General features: G+C 48.2%; 1 protein-coding gene across 3 annotated transcripts in view; it reads right to left on the minus strand.

Moving 5' to 3' along the window:
* CHD1 (chromodomain helicase DNA binding protein 1) overlaps nucleotides 1–23,451 on the minus strand; it is a 1,172,453-nt gene that overhangs the window by 880,524 nt on the left and 268,478 nt on the right. For all 3 annotated transcript variants that reach the window (XM_069225994.1, XM_069225985.1, XM_069225977.1), the window contains exon 14: nucleotides 2,862–3,052. In XM_069225994.1, the coding sequence (XP_069082095.1) occupies nucleotides 2,862–3,052 (191 nt within the window). The remainder of the gene's footprint in view (nucleotides 1–2,861; nucleotides 3,053–23,451) is intronic.

Consider the following 23,451-nt stretch of genomic DNA (forward strand, 5'->3'; position numbering starts at 1 on the left):
GAATTTAAATAGATTTATACTAATTATTGATTATGTTATTAGAGATTTTGTTAATAAATCTCGTAGGCCTTAGTTAGCATGAGTCGAGGCCTAGCTGCCTGACTCTCATATTAAATGTATTTTTTTTTTCTACTGTGCTGACTTGCTAAAGGATATGAACTCTTGTTTTCAAAAACTAGAAGCTGAATGTAACCATAGTAGATCTGTTCCCATGAAATTCAGATTGCTTGTAGAAATGTTTTAAGCTAAAATGCAACAGTGTAGACTAATGTTAAATACAAGGTCGACCAAACCGGTACAGACAATGGAGCCACTGACCAAAGATGTGCAAAGAATTACAAAAGGATGAAATCATACCGGACATTCTACCTCTGAAGACGTCAATCAAATGGACCAATAAACTGCCTGAGAACTAATGCGGGGTAAAAGGTTTAATGACAATGTGTTTTCTAATTTGCTAAAGATAGTGGGGTGCAACCTTTATCCAACCAGATTTTAGGGGAATGTACATTGAAAAGGGGATAAAAACCCCTGTCACCAGGAAGTGAATTAGAATTAGGGAGCATGAGATTAGGAGAGGGGGAGATGCTGATACTATTTGTTATGACCCAGACACTTTGTCACTCTGCATAGAGACTTTGCTGTTTGGTTCTTAAAACCATTCTGACCTTAGATTTGGCCCTTTACACTTTACCTCCTTATGAGGGAAGTGTCCCTTTACCCAGAGCTGAATTATTGATGGCGTTTCGACTGATGTCCTGAAGACGAAGACAAAACCAGAGTGCTGACCAAAACTTGGAGGGTAACTATATGACAATGAAATTGTGATTGTTTGCTTTTCCTTTCTTTTGACAGGAGCCATAGTTAGATGTTTTCCAAATTGGTGTTACGAAATAGTTTTGCATGAAACCCAAAATGTCAATGCTAATCAGAGGTTAGGTGAGGGGTTCACTAAACTGACGCAAACGGACAAATGACTGAATCTATGCTTTGTTGAACAATGCGTTGATATATTCTGCTAATGTTAGTTTATGTTCACGACGTGCTATATTCTAATGTTCGTGATTCTTGCCTTGATGAAATCTTATCAGAGTTGCCATATTCTGACTATACTATTGTGTTTCTTGGTATTGAGATTAATATAGTAGTATTGTAACTAACAGGGAATAAATATCACTAAATTAATATTAAACTGGTGTGGTTATTCATGACTGCAAGGTCATGGTTGTGTCCTGAGTTTGATTAATGTCTTTGACTAAAGTGAAATGCGTTATTGTGATAAATATTGATGACATTATTGATGTATTAATTGACATGTTGATTAGCTATCTCGTCCTAAGGTTTCTCTCAACAGGGTCAAAAGATTCATTGGCCTAAAACGAGTCCTTTTGTGTAGAAACTTATCATAAACGGACGCGTTATCAACATCACCAAGTGGTTCACAGCCTTTGAAAGGGCATGTGGAATGAGAAAAGTGAAAACATCTTGCTGGGGAGCTCTCCTTTGGGAACTGTTCACTGGTAAGTGTACGGATAGACTCAAACTCACTGGAGCAGATGCTGAGCCCTATGACCTTATGAAGGCTACCCTGATTGGGAGCTTTGGACTCACCACTGTGAAGTATAGTATTAGATTCAAGGGGGCTCACAAAACTATGAGCCAGTCCTGTGTTGACTTTCTAGATTACTCAGTGAAAACACAAGATGGTTGGTTAAGCGGAAGTGAAGTGCATGATTATGACGGGCTTTATATTTTATTTATGAAAGAACAAATCTTAAATAATTGCACTAATGAAAAGTTGCATCATTATCAGGTAGACTTAGGTCCAATTTCTCTCCAAGAAGACATCCACTGGGTGTGACCAAAAGAAAGGGGTTACTAAGCCTCCCCAGAGGGAAGGGTGGTGAGACACTTAAGGATCAAAGTAGTCTTCTACAGGCCCCCAAAAACCTGCTCAGGAGGGAGGGCATCAAACCTCTTTATAATACTCTTGTGGGTACAAAGGTAAAAACTTTCATCACAAAAAGGCATGCTGTTTCAATGGTAGAAAGAATGGACACTGGCCTGTCCCAAATATAATTCCCCTAGTACTGCATCAGCTAGCACTAGTACGGCCAGTCTCCAGGTGGGGTCTACAGTGTGCCGAAAGCAAATCAGGGTCCACAATGAAGCTATTTTAGTCTCTGAGGGTGGGGTAGATACTGCCACTCTTGCTGTCTGGCCCCGTAACATGAACAATTACATACAGCATCCCTTGATTAAGGGGACAATAATAGAATCCCTGAGGGATACAGGTGCCATTATCACCATGGTGACAGAACAACTGGTTTATTCAGGACAGTACTTGGCTGGAAAAACATATCCAGTTACCAAAGCTGATAATGTAACTAAGGTCCAATCCATGGCTATGGTGACCTTAGAATAGGGAGAGGTAACTGGCCTGAAAGAGTCAGCTCTTTTGGCCCAGGGGTACCCTCTAGGGAACAGCGGTGCCAGGGAAAGAGGAGCATCCCACTCTTGAAGGCCTGCAACAGGAAGCTGCTGCACACCCAAAAAAAAAAGGGGGAAGTTAGTGGCTCCCACAGGGTCTACTGGGAGGAGGGACTCTTGTACACCGCGGCTAGAGACCCCAAACGAGTTAGTTGAAAGGTTTAACCTGACCTGAAAAGCATGATTGGAGGACTCCATGAGGCTGCAATAGCGTGTGTGTGCAGTGTCTTCATCGAAACTGAATGTCCACATTTACAATTTGTTTCAGAGAGGGGGTGATGCATCTACATGTCACTTATGAACAACAGTTAAAGTAACATGGTGGTAATATACAGTAAAACATTTTGGATAATTCTACATATTTTTCTTACTTTTCTGGCATGATGAAATGCAGTAAAGACCACAGTTCCTTGAGAGAGTTCTGCAAAGGAGTCCCAGTGATAAGCAGCCGATGGTTGGACTTGAATTCAATTAAACTCTTGTACAGTAAGGAATCATCATTCTTCAGACGGTGAGCTTCATCTACTCCAATAAATGCCCAACTAAGTCCGCCCAGAAATGACTACAACGTTAAAATATAAAGAGGTAATAACAGGAATTAAAATACTTGTAAGTTGTAAAAAAAAAAAAAAAAAGCATAGCATTAACTATCAAAAGCACCTCCTTGCTATAAAAAGATGCACATTAAAAACTACTACAGTCATCAGAACTGGTGAACGATTACCCAGTAGCAGGGAAAAGCTGCTTAAAAAGACAGCTGAAGATAACAACACTCATCTGTTGAGTATAAAATGCAACAACTATTTTCTCCTGTTAGAAACATATTTATTTCTTAAATATTAAAATTACCACACAATGTAAGTATTGGATCTTTCTTTAACTTCACATGTCTTGAATAGATAAATAAAACGTTAGTAGAAAGGACTGACTGGAACACTACCTGACTCCACAACAGATTCTCTTATGGACTGGATGGCCTTGTCGTTGTGCTTTTTTAATGAATATGTGTAAGGAAATGCCTCTTTTTGTATGATCACTCCCCTCCCACTACCCCCCCCCCCCCCACCCAAACAAAGTTTTGGATTCATGCTGCTGGTTTCTGACGCTGAGTGTACTGAGGTCTGCTTAGCAGACCTCAGTGCCTGTGCCCTGACTCTAAAGTATGCATGCTTGACTGGCTTACACCAAACTGGCACAAGCTAATTTACTTGAAAGTCCCTAGTACATGGAATACAGGGCCTGCAAGGTAAAGTGTCATCTCGGGGATTGCAGCACTAGTTGTCGCACCCTGGGTGTGACAAAGGTGAAACTGGCTCATAGTCTGCCACTGCTAACTGGAAGGACAGGTTCAAACTGCTAACTTGACTTGCCCATTTATAGTATTCAACAGACTGGAGAACAGGACCGAAGGAGGGCTGCCCAACTGCATCAAGGACCTGGCACAGGGGCCGCAGTGACACGGAATGCACCTGCTGAACCTGGTGGCTAGCAAAGGCAAAGGGACTGTACCTGCTGTATCCTGCTCGTGGAGAAGACATCTCCTGAGGCCAGCCGAAGCAAAGAGACTCCAAGTGTCAGTTGGCTGATGTGTTTGCAGCACAGGGCCACAATAGCTTTAGAAGCCTGCTGGGACAAGTTGGTATCCTACATTTTCTGATCGCCGCTGCTCGCTCCCATGCAGCTCCAAGGACTAGGAAGCACTGCTCAAAGTTGCACCAGAGTCTGTGTGTAGGAGGTTGGCTCTGTATGCACTATTTCAAAGTAAGAAATAGCATGCACAGAGTCCAAGGGTTCCCCTTAGAGGTAAGATAGTGGCAAAAAGAGATAATTCTAATGCTCTATTTTGTGGTAGTGTGGTCGAGCAGTAGGCTTATCAGAGGAGTAGTGTTAAGCATTTGTTGTACACACACAGGCAATAAATGAGGAACACACACTCAGAGACAATTCCAGGCCAATAGGTTTTTGTATAGAAAAATATATTTTCTTAGTTTATTTTAAGAACCACAGGTTCAAGATTTACATGTAATACTTCAAATGGCAGGTATTTCATGTAGGAACTTTAGGAACTTTGAATTAGCAAAATAGCATATACAGTTTTCACATAAATGACATATAGCTATTTTAAAACTAGACAGAGTGCAATTTTCAACAGTTCCTGGGGGAGGTAAGTGTTTGTTAGTTTTTGCAGGTAAGTAAACCATTCACGGGGTTCAAGTTTGGGTCCAAGGTAGCCCACCGTTGGGGGTTCAGAGCAACCCCAAAGTTACCACACCAGCAGCTCAGGGCCGGTCAGGTGCAGAGGTCAAAGTGGTGCAAAAAAACACATAGGCTCCAATGGAGAAGGGGGTGCCCCGGTTCCAGTCTGCCAGCAGGTAAGTATCTGCGTCTTCGGAGGGCAGACCAGGGGGGTTTTGTAGGGCACCGGGGGGGGGGGGGGACACAAGTCCACACAAAAAGTACACCCTCAGCAGCACGGGGGCGGCCGGGTGCAGTGTGTAAACAGGCGTCGGGTTCGCAATAGAAATCAATTGGAGACCAAGGGGTCTCTCCAGCGATGCAGGCAGGCAAGGGGGGGGGGGGGCTCCTCGGGGTAGCCACCACCTGGGCAAGGGAGAGGGCCACCTGGGGGTCACTCCTGCACTGGAGGTCGAATCCTTCAGGTCCTGGGGGCTGCGGGTGCAGTGTCTTTCCCAGGCGTCGGGTCTTTGAAGCAGGCAGTCGCGGTCAGGGGTTGCCTCGGGATTCCCTCTGCAGGCGTCGATGTGGGGGCTCAGGAGGGTCAACTCTGGCTGCTCACTGTCTCGTAGTCGCCGGGGAGTCCTCCCTGTGGTGTTTGTTCTCCACAAGTCGAGCCGAGGACGTCGGGTGCAGAGTGCAAAGTCTCACGCTTCCGGCGGGAAACGTGTGTTGGTTCAAAGTTGCTTCTTTGTTGCAAAGTTGCAGTCTTTGGGGAACAAAGCCGCTGTCCTTGGGAGTTCTTGGTCCTTCTAGATGCAGGGTAGTCGTCTGAGGCTTCAGAGGTTGCTGGACCCTGGGAACGCGTCGCTGGAGCAGTGTCTTTAGAAGTGGGGAGACAGGCCGGTAGAGCTGGGGCTGAAGCAGTTGGTGTCTCCGTCTTCTCTGCAGGTTTTTCAGTTCAGCAGTCCTCTTCTTTTTACGTTGCAGGAATCTATCTTGCTGCGTTCTGGGAGCCCCTAAATACTCGATTTAGGGGTGTGTTTAGGTCTGGGGGGTTAGTAGCCAATGGCTAGTAGCCGTGAGGGTGGCTACACCCTCTTCGTGCCTCCTCCCGGAGGGGAGGGGGGCACATCCCTATCCCTATTGGGGGAATCCTCCATCTGCAAGATGGAGGATTTCTAAAAGTTAGAGTCACCTCAGCTCAGGACACCTTAGGGGCTGTCCTGACTGGCCAGTGACTCCTCCTTGTTTTTCTCATTATCTCCTCCGGCCTTGCCGACAAAAGTGGGGCCGTGGCCGGAGGGGGCGGGCAACTCCACTAGCTGGAGTGCCCTGGGGTGCTGTAACAAAGGGGGTGAGCCTTTGAGGCTCACCGCCAGGTGTTACAGTTCCTGCAGGGGGAGGTGAGGAGCACCTCCACCCAGTACAGGCTTTGTTACTAGCCACAGAGTGACAAAGGAACTCTCCCCATGTGGCCAGCAACATGTCTCAAGTGTGGCAGGCTGCTAAAACTAGTCAGCCTACACGGATAGTCGGTTAAGGTTTCAGGGGGCACCTATAAGGTGCCCTCTGGGGTGTATGTTACAATAAAATGTACACTGGCATCAGTGTGCATTTATTGTGCTGAAAAGTTTGATACCAAACTTCACAGTTTTTAGTGTAGCCATTATGGTGCTGTGGAGTTCGTGCATGACAGACTCCCAGACTGTAAAGAAATGGCTCCCTGTTGCAGTTACCCCCCACTTTTTGCCTGATACTGATGCTGACTTGACTGAGAAGTGTGCTGGGACCCTGCTAACCAGGCCCCAGCACCAGTGTTCTTTCACCTAAAATGTACCATTGTTTCCACAATTGGCACACCCTGGCATCCAGATAAGTCCCTTGTAACTGGTACCTCTGGTACCAAGGGCCCTGATGCCAGGGAAGGTCTCTAAGGGCTGTAGCATGTATTATGCCACCCTAGAGACCCCTCACTCAGCACAGACACACTGCTTACAAGCCTGTGTGTGCTGGTGAGAACAAAATGAGTAAGTCGACATGGCACTCCCCTCAGGGTGCCATGCCAGCCTCTCACTGCCTATGCAGTATAGGTAAGACACCCCTCTAGCAGGCCTTACAGCCCTAAGGCAGGGTGCACTATACCATAGGTGAGGGTACCAGTGCATGAGCACTGTGCCCCTACAGTGTCTAAGCAAAACCTTAGACATTGTAAGTGCAGGGTAGCCATAAGAGTATATGGTCTGGGAGTCTGTTTTACACGAACTCCACAGCACCATAATGGCTACACTGAAAACTGGGAAGTTTGGTATCAAACTTCTCAGCACAATAAATGCACACTGATGCCAGTGTACATTTTATTGTAAAATACACCCCAGAGGGCACCTTAGAGGTGCCCCCTGAAACTTAACCGACTATCTGTGTAGGCTGACTAGTTTTAGCAGCCTGCCACAAACCGAGACATGTTGCTGGCCCCATGGGGAGAGTGCCTTTGTCACTCTGAGGCCAGTAACAAAGCCTGCACTGGGTGGAGATGCTAACACCTCCCCCAGGCAGGAATTGTCACACCTGGCGGTGAGCCTCAAAGGCTCACCTCCTTTGTGCCAACCCAGCAGGACACTCCAGCTAGTGGAGTTGCCCGCCCCCTCCGGCCAGGCCCCACTTTTGGCGGCAAGGCCGGAGAAAATAATGAGAAAAACAAGGAGGAGTCACTGGCCAGTCAGGACAGCCCCTAAGGTGTCCTGAGCTGAAGTGACTCTAACTTTTAGAAATCCTCCATCTTGCAGATGGAGGATTCCCCCAATAGGGTTAGGATTGTGACCCCCTCCCCTTGGGAGGAGGCACAAAGAGGGTGTACCCACCCTCAGGGCTAGTAGCCATTGGCTACTAACCCCCCAGACCTAAACACGCCCTTAAATTTAGTATTTAAGGGCTACCCTGAACCCTAGAAAATTAGATTCCTGCAACTACAAGAAGAAGGACTGCCCAGCTGAAAACCCCTGCAGCGGAAGACCAGAAGACGACAACTGCCTTGGCTCCAGAAACTCACCGGCCTGTCTCCTGCCTTCCAAAGATCCTGCTCCAGCGACGCCTTCCAAAGGGACCAGCGACCTCGACATCCTCTGAGGACTGCCCCTGCTTCGAAAAGACAAGAAACTCCCGAGGACAGCGGACCTGCTCCAAGAAAAGCTGCAACTTTGTTTCCAGCAGCTTTAAAGAACCCTGCAAGCTCCCCGCAAGAAGCGTGAGACTTGCAACACTGCACCCGGCGACCCCGACTCGGCTGGTGGAGATCCGACGCCTCAGGAGGGACCCCAGGACTACTCTGATACTGTGAGTACCAAAACCTGTCCCCCTGAGCCCCCACAGCGCCGCCTGCAGAGGGAATCCCGAGGCTTCCCCTGACCGCGACTCTTTGAACCTAAAGTCCCGACGCCTGGGAGAGACCCTGCACCCGCAGCCCCCAGGACCTGAAGGACCGGACTTTCACTGGAGAAGTGACCCCCAGGAGTCCCTCTCCCTTGCCCAAGTGGAGGTTTCCCCGAGGAACCCCCCCCTTGCCTGCCTGCAGTGCTGAAGAGATCCCGAGATCTCTCATAGACTAACATTGCGAACCCGACGCTTGTTTCTACACTGCACCCGGCCGCCCCCGCGCCGCTGAGGGTGAAATTTCTGTGTGGACTTGTGTCCCCCCCGGTGCCCTACAAAACCCCCCTGGTCTGCCCTCCGAAGACGCGGGTACTTACCTGCAAGCAGACCGGAACCGGGGCACCCCCTTCTCTCCATTCTAGCCTATGTGTTTTGGGCACCACTTTGAACTCTGCACCTGACCGGCCCTGAGCTGCTGGTGTGGTGACTTTGGGGTTGCTCTGAACCCCCAACGGTGGGCTACCTTGGACCAAGAACTGAACCCTGTAAGTGACTTACTTACCTGGTAAAACTAACAAATACTTACCTCCCCTAGGAACTGTGAAAATTGCACTAAGTGTCCACTTTTAAAACAGCTATTTGTGAATAACTTGAAAAGTATACATGCAATTTTGATGATTTGAAGTTCCTAAAGTACTTACCTGCAATACCTTTCGAATGAGCTATTACATGTAGAATTTGAACCTGTGGTTCTTAAAATAAACTAAGAAAAGATATTTTTCTATATAAAAACCTATTGGCTGGATTTGTCTCTGAGTGTGTGTACCTCATTTATTGTCTATGTGTATGTACAACAAATGCTTAACACTACTCCTTGGATAAGCCTACTGCTCGACCACACTACCACAAAATAGAGCATTAGTATTATCTATTTTTACCACTATTTTACCTCTAAGGGGAACCCTTGGACTCTGTGCATGCTATTCCTTACTTTGAAATAGCACATACAGAGCCAACTTCCTACACAGACCATATACTCTTATGGCTACCCTGCACTTACAATGTCTAAGGTTTTGCTTAGACACTGTAGGGACATAGTGCTCATGCACTTATGCCCTCACCTATGGTATAGTGCACCCTGCCTTAGGGCTGTAAGGCCTGCTAGAGGGGTGACGTATCTATACCTGTAGGCAGTGTGAGGTTGACATGGCACCCTGAGGGGAGTGCCATGTCGACTTAGTCGTTTTATCCCCACTAGAACACACAAGCTGGCAAGCAGTGTGTCTGTGCTGAGTGAGGGGTCCCCAGAGTGGCATAAGACATGCTGCAGCCCTTAGAGACCTTCCCTGGCATCAGGGCCCTTGGTACCTGTAAGGAAATGGCTCCCTGTTGCAATTACCCCCCACTTTTTGCCTGATACTGACTTGACTGAGAAGTGTGCTGGGACCCTGCTAACCAGGCCCCAGCACCAGTGTTCTTTCACCTAAAAGGTACCATTGTCTCCACAATTGGCACAACCCTGGCACCCACGTAAGTCCCTTGTAACTGGTACCCCTGGCACCCAGGTAAGTCCCTTGTAACTGGTACCCCTGGTACCAAGGGCCCTGATGCCAGGGAAGGTCTCTAAGGGCTGCAGCATGTCTTATGCCACCCTAGGGACCCCTCACTCAGCACAGACACACTGCTTGCCAGCTTGTGTGTGCTGGTGGGGAGAAAATGACTAAGTCGACATGGCACTCCCCTCAGGGTGCCATGCCAATCTCCCACTGCCTGTGGCATAGGTAAGTCACCCCTCTAGCAGGCCTTACAGCCCTAAGGCAGGGTGCACTATACCACAGGTGAGGGCATAGGTGCATGAGCACTATGCCCCTACAGTGTCTAAGCAAAACCTTAAACATTATAAGTGCAGGGTAGCCATAAGAGTATATGGTCTGGGAGTCTGTCAAAAACGAACTCCACAGCTCCATAATGGCTACACTGAATGCTGGGAAGTTTGGTATCAAACGTCTCAGAATAATAAACCCACACTGATGCCAGTGTTGGATTTATTAAAAAATGCACACAGAGTGCATCTTAGAGATGCCCCCTGTAGTTTACCCAATTGTTCAGTGCAGGGCTGACTGGTCTGTGCCAGCCTGCTGCTGAGAGACGAGTTTCTGACCCCATGTGGTGAGGGCCTTTGTGCTCTCTGAGTACAGAAACAAAAGCCTGCTCTGGGTGGAGACACCTCCCCCTGCAGGAACTGTAACACCTAGCAGTGAGCCTCAAAGGCTCAGGCTTCGTGTTACAATGCCCCAGGGCACTCCAGCTAGTGGAGATGCCCGCCCCCTGGACACAGCCCCCACTTTTGGCGGCAAGTCCAGGAGAGATAATGAGAAAAACAAGGAGGAGTCACTGGCCAGTCATGACAGCCGCTAAGGTGTCCTGAGCTGAGGTGACTCTGACTTTTAGAAATCCTCCATCTTGCAGATGGAGGATTCCCCCAATAGGGATAGGGATGTGCCCCCCTCCCCTCAGGGAGGAGGCACAAAGAGGGTGTAGCCACCCTCAGGGCAAGTAGCCATTGGCTACTAACCCCCCAGACCTAAACACACCCCTAAATTGAGTATTTAGGGCCCCCCAGAACCTAGGAAACTAGATTCCTGCAACCTAAGAAGAAGAGGACTGCTAAGCTGAAAAACCCTGCAGAGAAGACGGAGACACCAACTGCTTTGGCCCCAGCTCTACCGGCCTGTCTCCCCACTTCTAAAGTCACTGCTCCAGCGATGCTCTCCCCAGGGACCAGCGATCTCTGAAGCCTCAGAGGACTGCCCTGCATCTAGAAGGACCAAGAACTCCCGAGGACAGCGGCTCTGTTCACCCAAGACTGCGACTTTGCTACAAAGAAGCAACTTTGAAACAACTTGTGTTTCCCGCCGGAAGCGTGAGACTTGACACTCTGCACCCGATGTCCCCGGCTCGACTTGTGGAGAACAATCACTTCAGGGAGGACTCCCCGGCGACTGCGAGACCGTGAGTAGCCAGAGTTGCCCCCCCTGAGTCCCCACAGCGACGCCTGCAGAGGGAATCCCGAGGCTCCCCCTGACCGCGACTGCCTGCTTCTAAGATCCGATGCTTGGTAAAGACTCTGCACCCGCAGCCCCCAGGGCCTGAAGGATCCGACCTCCAGTGCAGGAGCGACCCCCAGGTGGCCCTCTCCCTTGCCCAGGTGGTGGCTACCCCAAGGAAACCCCCCCCTTGCCTGCATCGCTGAAGAGACCCCTTGGTCTCCCATTGAAACCTATTGAAAACCCGACGCGTGTCTGCACACTGCACCCGGCCGCCCCCGTGCTGCTGAGGGTGTACTTTCTGTGTGGACTTGTGTCCCCCCCGGTGCCCTACAAAACCCCCCTGGTCTGCCCTCCGAAGACGCAGGTACTTACCTACTGGCAGACTGGAACCGGGGCACCTCCTTCTCCATTGAAGCCTATGCGTTTTGGGCACCACTTTGACCTCTACACCTGACCGGCACTGAGCTGCTGGTGTGGTAACTTTGGGGTTGCTCTGAACCCCCAACGGTGGGCTACCTTGGACCCAAACTTGAACCCCGTCGGTGGTTTACTTACCTGCAAAAACTAAAACTCTTACTCCCCCCAAGAACTGTTGAAAATTGCACTGTGTCTAGTTTTAAAATAGCTATATGTGATTTATGTGAAAACTGTATATGCTATTTTGCTAATTCAAAGTTCCTAAAGTACCTACCTGCAATACCTTTCATTTGAAGTATTACATGTAAATCTGGAACCTGTGGTTCTTAAAATAAACTAAGAAAATATATTTTTCTATACAAAAACCTATTGGCCTGGAATTGTCTCTGAGTGTGTGTTCCTCATTTATTGCCTGTGGGTGTACAACAAATGCTTAACACTACTCCTTTGATAAGCCTACTGCTCGACCACACTACCACAAAATAGAGCATTAGTATTATCTCTTTTTGCCACTATCTCACCTCTATCGAACCCTTGGACTCTGTGCATACTATTCCTTACTTTGAAATAGTGCATACAGAGCCAACTTCCTACATTGGTGGATCAGCGGTGGTGTACAAGACTTTGCATTTGCTGGACTACTCAGCCAATACCTGATCACACGACTAAATTCCAAAAATTGTCATTAGAAACTGATTTTTGAAATTTTAGCTATTTTTCTAAATTTTTAAAAGTCCTGCTAGGGCCTTGTGTTAGTCCCTGTTAGCATTTCTTTTAGAGTTTAAAAGTTTTGTAAAAGTTTGGATTAAGTTCTAGAGATAGTCTTAGATTCTTAAAAAGTATTCCAACTTTTAGAAACATAGGGCCTCATTCTAATACCGGGCGGGAACCGCCAAATGGGCCGGCGGGCGACCGCCAAAAGGGCGCCCGCCGGCCCAGCGGGAAAGACCCTGCAACAAGGAAGCCTGCTCCGAATGGAGCCGGCGGAGTTGCAGGGGTGCGACGGGTGCAGTAGCACCCGTCGTGATTTTCACTGTCTGCAAAGCAGACAGTGAAAATCTTCATGGGGCCCTGTTAGGGGGCCCCTGCACTGCCCATGCCAGTTCCCGCCATCCTGTTTCTGGCGGTGTAAACCGCCAGAAACAGGCTGGCGGGAAGGGGGTCGGAATCCCCATGGAGGATTCCCTGGGCCAGGGGAATACCGGCGGGAAACCGCCGGATCCCCTTTTCTGACTGCGGCTTTACCGCCGCGGTCAGAATGGCCCTGGAAGCACCGCCAGCCTGTTGGTGGTGCTTCCGTGGTCGTTGACCCTGGCGGTCGATGACCGCCAGGGTCAGAATGACCCCCATAATGTCTAATGCAGAAGAGAATGTGATGGAACTCGACCTCACCCCTTACCTCCATCTTAGAATGAGGGAGTTAAGGTCTCTCTGCAAATTAAAAAATATTAAAGCTGGTTTAAACCCTACCAAATTACAGCTCCAGGAACTTTTGGCAGAGTTTGCTACAGACAACCCCTCTGAGGATGACCTCCTAGAGGAAGAAACTAGTGATGTGGAGGAAGTCCCACCCCCACTCCTAGTTAGGGAAGTCAGGGCTCCTCAAACCCTGACTCCAACTGTGATAGTCAGAGATGCTGCTTCCCTCACAGGAGGGTCCAGCACCTCTGGAGTCACTGAGGAAAGCCTCAGTGAAGATGACCTCCTGCTAGCCAGGATGGCCAAAAGATTGGCTTTAGAGAGACAGCTCCTAGCCATAGAAAGGGAAAGACAAGAGATGGGTTTTGGTCCCATCCATGGTGGCAGCAACATAAATAGGGCCAGAGATTCTCCTGACATGTTGAAAATCCCAAAAGGGATTGTAACTAAATATGAAGATGGTGATGACATCACCAAATGGTTCACAGCTTTTGAGAGGGCTTGTGCAACCAGAAAAGTAAACAGATCTCACTGGGGTGCTCTCCTTTGGGATGTTCACTGGAAAGTGTAGGGATAGACTCCTCACACTCTCTGGTAAAGATGCAGAATCTTATGACCTCATGAAGGCTACCCTGATTGAGGGCTTTGGATTCTCCACTGAGGAGTATAGAATTAGGTTCAGGGGGGCTCAAAAATCCTCGAGCCAGACCTGGGTTGATTTTGTTGACTACTCAGTGAAAACACTGGATGGTTGGGTAACTGGAAATGAAGTGCATGACTATGGTGGGCTTTATAATTTGTTTATGAAAGAACACATTTTAATTAACTGCTCAATGAAAAGTTACATCAGTATCTGGTAGACCTAGGTCCAATTTCTCCCCAAGAATTGGGAAAGAAGGCAGACCACTGGGTCAAGACTAGAGTAACTAAAACTTCCACTGGGGGTGACCAAAAGAAAGGGGTTACAAAGCCTCCCCAGTAGAAAGTGGGTGACACTAGAAACAAAGAGAAAGAGTCCTCTGTAGGCCCCCAAAAACCAGACCAGGTGGGTGGGTCCCAAGACACAACCCAAAACAAAGGTGGGTACCAGGGTAAGAACTGGGATGCCACTAAGGCATGGTGCCATAACTGTAGACAGACAGGGCACCACACCAAGGACACTTCTTGTCCCAAAAACACACCCCCTAGCAAAATCCCAGGGGTGACCAGTGTAGCCATTGGGGATGACTCCTCAGATGAGGTGGTCTTCATAGCCTTTAACTGGAAAAAGGGCCCAACAGGTGAGTTGGAGATTCCAGAGGGAAGTAGACACTTCCACTGCCTACTGGTGAATGGAATCCCAGCCACTGCCCTGAGAGACACTTGTGCCAGTCACACTATTGTGCATGACAGGCTGGTGTTCCCCAACCAGTACATCCCAGGTGAGACTGCCAGAGTAAGAGTTAGCCAAGATAGGGTCACTGATAGGCCTGTGGCATTTGTGCCCATAGAAGTGGGTGGGACTTTTAGCTGGAGAAGGGTGGTAGTCAGTACAGACCTCCCCCTTGATTGTCTCCTTGCAAATGACTACCCAGAGGTTAGTCAGAACCCAAGTGAGGAACTGGTCCTGTGCCAGTCCTCTCCCAAGGATTCTGGAGTTATGTGCTACCCCTGCAGTAACTGCAAGTAGGCCCCAGAAGAAAAAGAAAAGAAAACAGTGTAGGAAAGGTGGACAACCTTTAGCCAAGGTTACAGCAAGCCAGGGAGATTCTGCTCCAGTAGGGGAGAACTCCAAAAATGGCACTGGTAAAGTCCAACCTGACCCACAAGAAGTCCTGGTTAGTCAGGCAACTGTTAAACCTGAGTGGGTGGCCCCTCAGTTACACAGAAGAAAGAGTGGAAGAAGGGTGTTTACTACAAGATGTAGTAACCCCCCCACTCTTACACATCAGACAGGCACCCTGAACCCAAAGAAGCCTGTAACTTAGCTCCTTCCCTTGTAGGTGAAGAGCTAAAGGCGTGGTTCTGGGTACTGACAGCTGTCAGTGGCCTCTGCTGGGTGTTAGCCTTTATGGCTGCACTATCCTTGGCATGGTGGTCTGACCCCATGCCAAATAGCAAGTTAGGCCCCCTGACCCTGTTGGTCATGGTGGGGTTACTCCAGTTCTGGGTAACCTCTTTGGGTAAGCTAGGGGTGACCCTGGCTAAGATAAGATTAGCAGAGGTGGATACATCTAACCCCAAAATAGAGAGAATGGGTGAAGACATTAAAGGCACAGACAAGAGGCAATTCAGACTAGGTCCTATCACTGTGGAAGTGGGTCAGCTCCCCAGAGGGAATGACCTGAACAGGAGGATGTAAGGCAGAGTAGGACCTGCAACAAACCAGCCTATTTCCTCTACTCTTCCTCGCCTGACAGACTAGGAAGACTCTCCCAGCTTTGGCTGAGTCTCCTGGCCTGTGGGCTGGGGGGGCTTGTGTAAGGAAATGGCTCCCTGTTGCAATTACCCCCCACTTTTTGCCTGATACTGATGCTGACTTGACTGAGAAGTGTGCTGGGACCCTGCTAACCAGGCCCCAGCACCAGTGTTCTTTCACCTAAAAGGTACCATTGTCTCCACAATTGGCACAACCCTGGCACCCAGGTAAGTCCCTTGTAACTGTTACCCCTGGTACCAAGGGCCCTGATGCCAGGGAAGGTCTCTAAAGGCTGCAGCATGTCTTATGCCACCCTAGGGACCCCTCACTCAGCACAGACACACTGCTTGCCAGCTTGTGTGTGCTGGTGGGGCGAAAATGACTAAGTCGACATGGCACTCCCCTCAGGGTGCCATGCCAATCTCCCACTGCCTGTGGCATAGGTAAGTCACCCCTCTTGCAGGCCTTACAGCCCTAAGGCAGGGTGCACTATACCACAGGTGAGGGCATAGGTGCATGAGCACTATGCCCCTACAGTGTCTAAGCAAAACCTTAGACATTGTAAGTGCAGGGTAGCCATAAGAGTATATGGTCTGGGAGTCTGTCAAAAACGAACTCCACAGCTCCATAATGGCTACACTGAATACTGGCAAGTTTGGTATCAAACTTATCAGAATAATAAACCCACACTGATGCCAGTGTTGGATTTATAAAAAAATGCACACAGAGTGCATCTTAGAGATGCCCCCTGTATTTTACCCAATTGTTCAGTGCAGGGCTGACTGGTCTGTGCCAGCCTGCTGCTGAGAGACGAGTTTCTGACCCCATGTGGTGAGGGCCTTTGTGCTCTCTGAGGACAGAAACAAAAGCCTGCTCTGGGTGGAGGAGCTTCACACCTCCCCCCCCTGCAGGAACTGTAACACCTAGCAGTGAGCCTCAAAGGCTCAGGCTTCATGTTACAATGCCCCAGGGCACTCCAGCTAGTGGAGATGCCCGCCCCCTGGACACAGCCCCCACTTTTGGCGGCAAGTCCAGGAGAGATAATGAGAAAAACAAGGAGGAGTCACTGGCCAGTCAGGACAGCCCCTAAGGTGTCCTGAGCTGAGGTGACTCTGACTTTTAGAAATCCTCCATCTTGCAGATGGATGATTCCCCCAATAGGGATAGGGATGTGCCCCCCTCCCTTCAGGGAGGAGGCACAAAGAGGGTGTAGCCACCCTCAGGGCTAGTAGCCATTGGCTACTAACCCCCAGACCTAAACACACCCCTAAATTGAGTATTTAGGATCCCCCAGAACCTAGGAAACTAGATTCCTGCAACCTAAGAAGAAGAGGACTGGGGCACCTATTTTTCGGGTTAAGCCATGGCCTGTTGGCGGTGGTGTCCCCTGGGCTTTTGTTGTCTTCTCGTGAGTTTTATGTTTCGACGTCTTACTCATGGTTTTCTGCGTTTCTTCGGGATCGAGCTCGTCCGAGTACGATTCCTGGATGGAGAAGGTTTCTTCTTCCTCCTCGAAACGCCCTTTTTCCTGTCGGCGCCGACGCCATCTGCAGTCTTCTCGCTCTTCGGTCTCTTAATGTCTTCCTCGACCGAAACGCTCGACAGGCTTCACAGGTATCCTCCTTGTGCTCTGGAGACAGACACAAGTTACAGACCAGATGCTGATCTGTATACGGATACTTGTTATGACATTTTGGGCAGAAGCGGAATGGGGTCCGTTCCATCAGCCTTGAAGAGACACGTGGCCGGGCCGACCAGGCCCCGACGGGGAATCGAAAAAACCCCGAAGGGCCACCGGAGCTCTTCAAAAGTCGGTGTCGATCTGTTGCAACTAACCCGATACCGAACGCAAACAATACCGACGATTTTTCCGAGATTCTAACTAACTTTCCGAACCGAAACACAGAGCGAAAAGGAACACGTCCGAACCCGATGGCGGAAAAAAAACAATCTAAGATGGAGTCGACGCCCATGCGCAATGGAGCCGAAATGGGAGGAGTCCCTCGATCTCGTGACTCGAAAAGACTTCTTCGAAGAAAAACAACTTGTTACACTCCGAGCCCAACACCAGATGGCGGGATGTGCACAACATGTATATCTGCAGCTACACATGCCATCGAGAATATATATATATATATATATATATATATATATATATATATATATATATATATATTTTGCAGCGGAACATGCCACAAACAGATGTACACTGGGTAAATGATATTTTCTATTCGATGGCATGTGTAGCTGCAGATACACATGCTATGCATAGATTACAAAGCAGTTTTACCTCCCATAAGCGGTGGTCAGCCTGTAGGAGTTGAAGTTGTTTGAAATAATGTTCTTAGTACATCCTGTCCTACTGTGGCCTGCTGTGTTGCTAACACATCTACACAGTAATGCTTGATAAATGTATGCAGTGTTGACCAAGTGGCTGCTTTACAAATTTCAGCCATTGGTATGTTTCCTAAGAAAGCCATTGTTGCCCCCTTTTTCCGTGTGGAATGTGCTTTAGGTGTAACTAATAGCTGCCTTTTAGCTTTTAAGTAACATGTTTGGATACATTTTACTATCCATCTAGCTAACCATTGCTTTGAAATTGGGTTAGCAGTATGTGGTTTTTGGAACGCCACAAATAACTGTTTGGTTTTCCTAAATGATTTAGTTCCATCTATGTAATACATTAGAGCTCTTTTAATATCTAATGTATGCAGGGCTCTTTATGCTACAGAGTCTAGCTGTGGGAAGAAGACTGGTAGTTCCACTGTTTGAGTGGTATGAAACAGTGATATAATTTTGGGGAGAAAGTTTGGGTTTCTTCAAAGTACAACTTTATGTTTGTGTACTTGTATGAAAGGTTCTTGAATAGTGAAAGCTTGGATTTCACTAACTCTTCTTAATGAAGTAATTGCAACTAGGAAGGCAACTTTCCATGTTAGGTATTGAATATGACATGAGTGCATAGGTTCAAATGGTGGACCCATGAGTTGTGAGGGCACTATGTTTAGATTCCACAAAGGCACTGGAGGTGTTCTAGGTGGAATGTTGCGTTTTAATCCTTCCATGAAGGCTTTGATAACTGGGACTCTAAATAAAGAGCTGTGTTCTATATTTTTCAAATACGCAGAGATTGCAGTTAGATGTATTTTAATGGATGAAAAGGCTAAATTTGCCTTTTGTAAATGAAGCAAATAACTTACAATGTCTTGTATTGAGGCTGAAAGAGGGGTAATTTGTTTAGATTGACAGTAATACACAAACCTTTTCCATTTGTTCGCATAACACTGCCTGGTAGTGGGTTTTCTTGCTTGTTTAATTACTTCCATACACTCAGTTGGTAGTTGTAGATATCCAAACTCTGACTTCAGGAGCCAAATCACTAGATTGAGTATTGTGGGATCTGGATGCCTGATCAGTTGTTTGTTTCATGTTAACAGATCTGGTCTGTTGGTGAGTTTGATATGTGGTGCAACTGACAGATCTAACAGTCTTGTGTACCAGGGTTGACGTGCCCACGCTGGTCTTATAAGTATGAGTTTGTTTTGACGCAGTTTGTTGACTAGAAATGGAATGAGCAGGAGAGGGGGAAAAGCGTAAGCAAATATCCCTGACCAATTCATCCACAGAGCATTGCCTTAGGATAGAGGATATGGGTACCTAGATGCAAAGTTTTGGCATTTTGCGTGTTCGCTGGTGGCGAATAGGTCTACGTCTGGCGTTCCCCTGTGGTGAAAGTATGTTTAAAGCATTTCCTACTCGTGTGTTTGTTGATGATCTCGGCTGAGAACATCTGCCAACTGGTTGAGTATCCCTGGAATGTACTGTGCTACCAGGTGAATGTTGTTGTGGATTGCCCATTGCCAAATCTTTTGGGCTAGGAGGGACAGTTGAGATGAATGGGTCCCTCCTTGTTTGTTTAGGTAATACATTGCTGTCATGTTGTCTGTTTAGATAAGGATGTTCTTGTGAGTGAAAAGAGGCTGAAAAGCTCAGTGCTAGGAATACGGCTAGCAATTCTAGGTGATTTATGTGAAACTGTTTGTGTTTAGCGTCCCACTGTCCTTGAATGTTGTGATTGTTGAGGTGTGCCCCCCATCCAATCATTGATGCATCTGTTTTAAGTATGGTCTGAGGTACAGTGTTTTGAAAAGGCCGCCCTTTGTTTAGATTTGTGGAATTCCACCACTGACGTGAGATGCGTGTTTGGTGGTCTATCAACACTAGATCAAGGCACTGTTGTAAAGGCTGACTTGGATTGTGAGGTGGATGCCTCAGGTGTTTGTGTTCTAAATCCACCTTTGTAGTGAGGTTTCTGAAAGGACCCCCTATATTGTGTCGTATACAAAGCACCCATGGCTTTAGCGGTGTCTGAGTCTTTTTTCGTTTTCTCAATAGCTGTGTCTACTTCGGGACCAAAAAGCTGTCTTTGATTAAACAGCATATTAAGGACTGCCTGCTGAATTTCAGATTTAAACCCTGAAGACCTAAGCCATGAGTGTCTCTGTATGGTAACAGCAGTATTAATTGTTCTAGCTGCTGTGTCTGCAGAATCTAGGGCTGACCTGATTTGGTTACTGGTAATAGCCTGTCCTTCCTCGAATATTTGTTGTGCCCTTTTTCGTTGGTCTTTGGGGAGATGTTGTATGATATCCTTCATCTCATCCCAGTGGGCCCTATCATATCTAGCCAATAGTGCTTGGGAGTTGGCTATCCTCCATTGGTTGGCTGCTTGCGATGCTACCCTTTTGCCCGCTTTTTTCAGACACCCTGTAGGAAAGTACCCTCTTTTTGGTATGGTTACCCCCACATTTTGCCTGCTACCAGTGTGTTTTGACTGTTCACTGGGATCCTGATAACCAGGACCCCACTGTCTGTGCTCTCTGCCCCTAAATCTAGTTGCTTATGACTTAGCACACCCAACAATTGGCATACTGGTGCCCCCATGTAAGTCCCTAGTATATGGTACTTAGGTACCCAGGGCATTGGGGCACCAGGAGTTCCCCATGGGCTGCAGCATGTATTGTGTCACCCATGGAAGCCCATGCAAAATGTGTCTGCAGGACTGCCATTGCAGCCTCTGTAAAAAGGTGCATGTACCCTTTCACCACAGGTCACTGCACCAGGTCACTGTAATTCAACCCTATGGAAGGCTTCCTAGCCCAGAGGGCAGGTACCGGTGTGTGAGGGCACTCCTCCATGAGCAAAGGTGCCCCTACGAACTCCAGTTCCATTTTCCTGGACTTCGTAAGTACAGGGAAGCCATTTTACCCATCTACTGTACACACTACCTCTGTCCAGCTACATAATGAACTCCGAAGCCGGGCATGTTTGGAATCAAATATGTCGGAATCATACCCCAATACTGTTTCCAGTATTGGTTGTATGATTCCATGCACTCTGGGGGCTCCTTAACGGACCCCCAGCATGGCTCCTTCTGAGGTTTTCTGGGCAGCCCACACTGCTACCACCCCTCAGACAGGTTTCTGCCCTGCTGCTGCTTGACCAGCTCAAGCAGAGGAAGGCAGAACAAAAGATTTCCTTTCGGAAAGGGAGGCAACACCCTCTCCCTTTGGAAAAAGGCATTACATGGCTTGGGAGGGGTAGCCTCCTCGCATAAACCGGTTTGCCCCAGTCCAAGAACCCTGGTGCCTGCTCTGCTGCGAAACTGGATGATAGAAAGGGGGGGGGGGCACTCCCCTGTCCATCACCCTCCCAGGGGTGGTGCCCAGAGGTCCTCCAGGTGGCTACAGGCATCCCTCCTGCTAGGTTGTCATCCTGCTAAATGACCAATCCCCATTACTGGGATATTTAAGGTCTCCCTTCCAGGTGGGTCTTCAGATCTGACGTGCAAGATTCTAGCAGGACTTCTCTGCATCATTTACTTCAACTTCTGCCCACCGGGACTGCCAGAGGACCCTCCAGGAACTGACAAACTGCAACTGCAGCGAGGGCTCCGCTCTGCAACATTGTTTCTCCGGCTCCATCCAGCAACTGCAACATTTCACTGGCTGTGCATCCTCTGAGGGCGAGAGTCTTCATCCTGCACAAGAAGAAAGAAGGAATCTCCCATGGAGTGAAGGAGTCACTCACCTGCATCCGTAGACACAAACTGCAACGACGACCGGGTGCGGGGATCCTCTCTCCTCCGGAACTGCATGGACCCGCATCACAGGTGGTGGTCAGGAGTGGTCCCCTTGGTCCTTTCTACTAGATGTCCAACTTGGGAGACGGTAAGCCCTTGCCTCTCCTTGCAGGACAGTACCCCTGTGCACTGTGACTCTTGCAGCTACTAAGGCTTGTTGGTTCCTCCTCCAAGCGATATTCAGGCTCTGTGTAGCCCCGCCCTCCAAAACTCTTCCCTGCAAAGCAGAGTCTCCTGCCCGCTGCTCCAGAGATGTGAGACTCCTCTCCAGGTGTGCTGGGAGCGCCTCACGGCGATTCCTGTGCCTGCTGCCTGTGGGTCACTTGTGGCGGCTGCCTCCACTTCTTCTGACTCTCCCAACTGCTGAGGGTCACCTCGGACTCCCCTCCTTGGGTCTAGTCTCCTGGGCCTTGCTGGTTCTCTTCAGTCTTGCAAAACCTTCTTCACCGACTCTTGCATTTGCCAAGGCTTACTGGGTGTTTTCCAGCACCACTGACTGACTGCATCACGACCGCCAACGTAGGCCATCATTTGTATCACTTCTGGCACATCTCTTCGGATTTTGTGCTGCACTGCTGACCTTCGTCCACTGTCGACCTGGTTCTGCTTCAACAGAAGGATGGGTAGTGCCTTCTGCCACAACCTGACACTCAAAACAAGAACTGGACTTGGTCCCCTTTCTTTGCAGGTTCTCTTCTGTCAGGATCCACTTTTGGGTTCTTCCAGTGTTGGCTGAGTCTTGCATAATCCTTTTCCAAAGTCCTCCTGTTGGTTTGGCCGCTGGGGGTCTCTCTGGTACTCACCTCTTGGGGTTCCTAGTTCCTTCTGCTCACCTCTATTAATTCCACTTCCTTGGGTGGCGACGTCCTTTCACATTACACTTTTTAGTATATGGTTTGGCCCTCCCCTAGAGCCCTCACTATTTGCTATAGCTTTTACCACTGCCTATTGCTTTCTATGCAATCTACTGATTTCTAATGTGTACATAATAGTGTGTTTATTTACCTCCAGTTGGGGTATTGCCTCTACAGTATTTTAGTATTTGTGTTACTTTAATAAAGTACCTTCATTTTTCAAACACTGTGTGTTTTTTTCATGTGTAAGTGCTGTGTGACTACAGTGGAATTGCATACGCTTTATGTAGGAAGTTGGCTCTGTATGTGCTATTTCAAAGTAAGGAATAGCATGCACAGAGTCCAAGGGTTCCCCTTAGAGGTAAAATAGTGGTAAAAATAGATAATACTAATGCTCTATTTTGTGGTAGTGTGGTCGAGCAGTAGGCTTATCCAAGGAGTAGTGTTAAGCATTTGTTGTACATACACATAGACAATAAATGAGGTACACACACTCAGAGACAAATCCAGCCAATAGGTTTTTATATAGAAAAATATCTTTTCTTAGTTTATTTTAAGAACCACAGGTTCAAATTCTACATGTAATAGCTCATTCGAAAGGTATTGCAGGTAAGTACTTTAGGAACTTCAAATCATCAAAATTGCATATATACTTTTCAAGTTATTGACAAATAGCTGTTTTAAAAGTGGACACTTAGTGCAATTTTCACAGTTCCTAGGGGAGGTAAGTTTTGATTAGTTTTACCAGGTAAGTAAGACGCTTACCGGGTTCAGTTCTTGGTCCAAGGTAGCCCACCGTTGGGGGTTCAGAGCAACCCCAAAGTCACCACACCAGCAGCTCAGGGCCGGTCAGGTGCAGAGTTCAAAGTGGTGCCCAAAACACATAGGCTAGAATGGAGAGAAGGGGGTGCCCCGGTTCCGGTCTGCTTGCAGGTAAGTACCCGCGTCTTCGGAGGGCAGACCAGGGGGGTTTTGTAGGGCACCGGGGGGGGACACAAGTCCACACAGAAATTTCACCCTCAGCGGCGCGGGGGCGGCCGGGTGCAGTGTAGAAACAAGCGTCGGGTTCGCAATGTTAGTCTATGAGAGATCTCGGGATCTCTTCAGCGCTGCAGGCAGGCAAGGGGGGGATTCCTC

The sequence above is a fragment of the Pleurodeles waltl genome, chromosome 1_1 (genome assembly GCF_031143425.1).
Source record: "Pleurodeles waltl isolate 20211129_DDA chromosome 1_1, aPleWal1.hap1.20221129, whole genome shotgun sequence".
Classification (NCBI taxonomy): Eukaryota; Metazoa; Chordata; class Amphibia; order Caudata; family Salamandridae; genus Pleurodeles; species Pleurodeles waltl.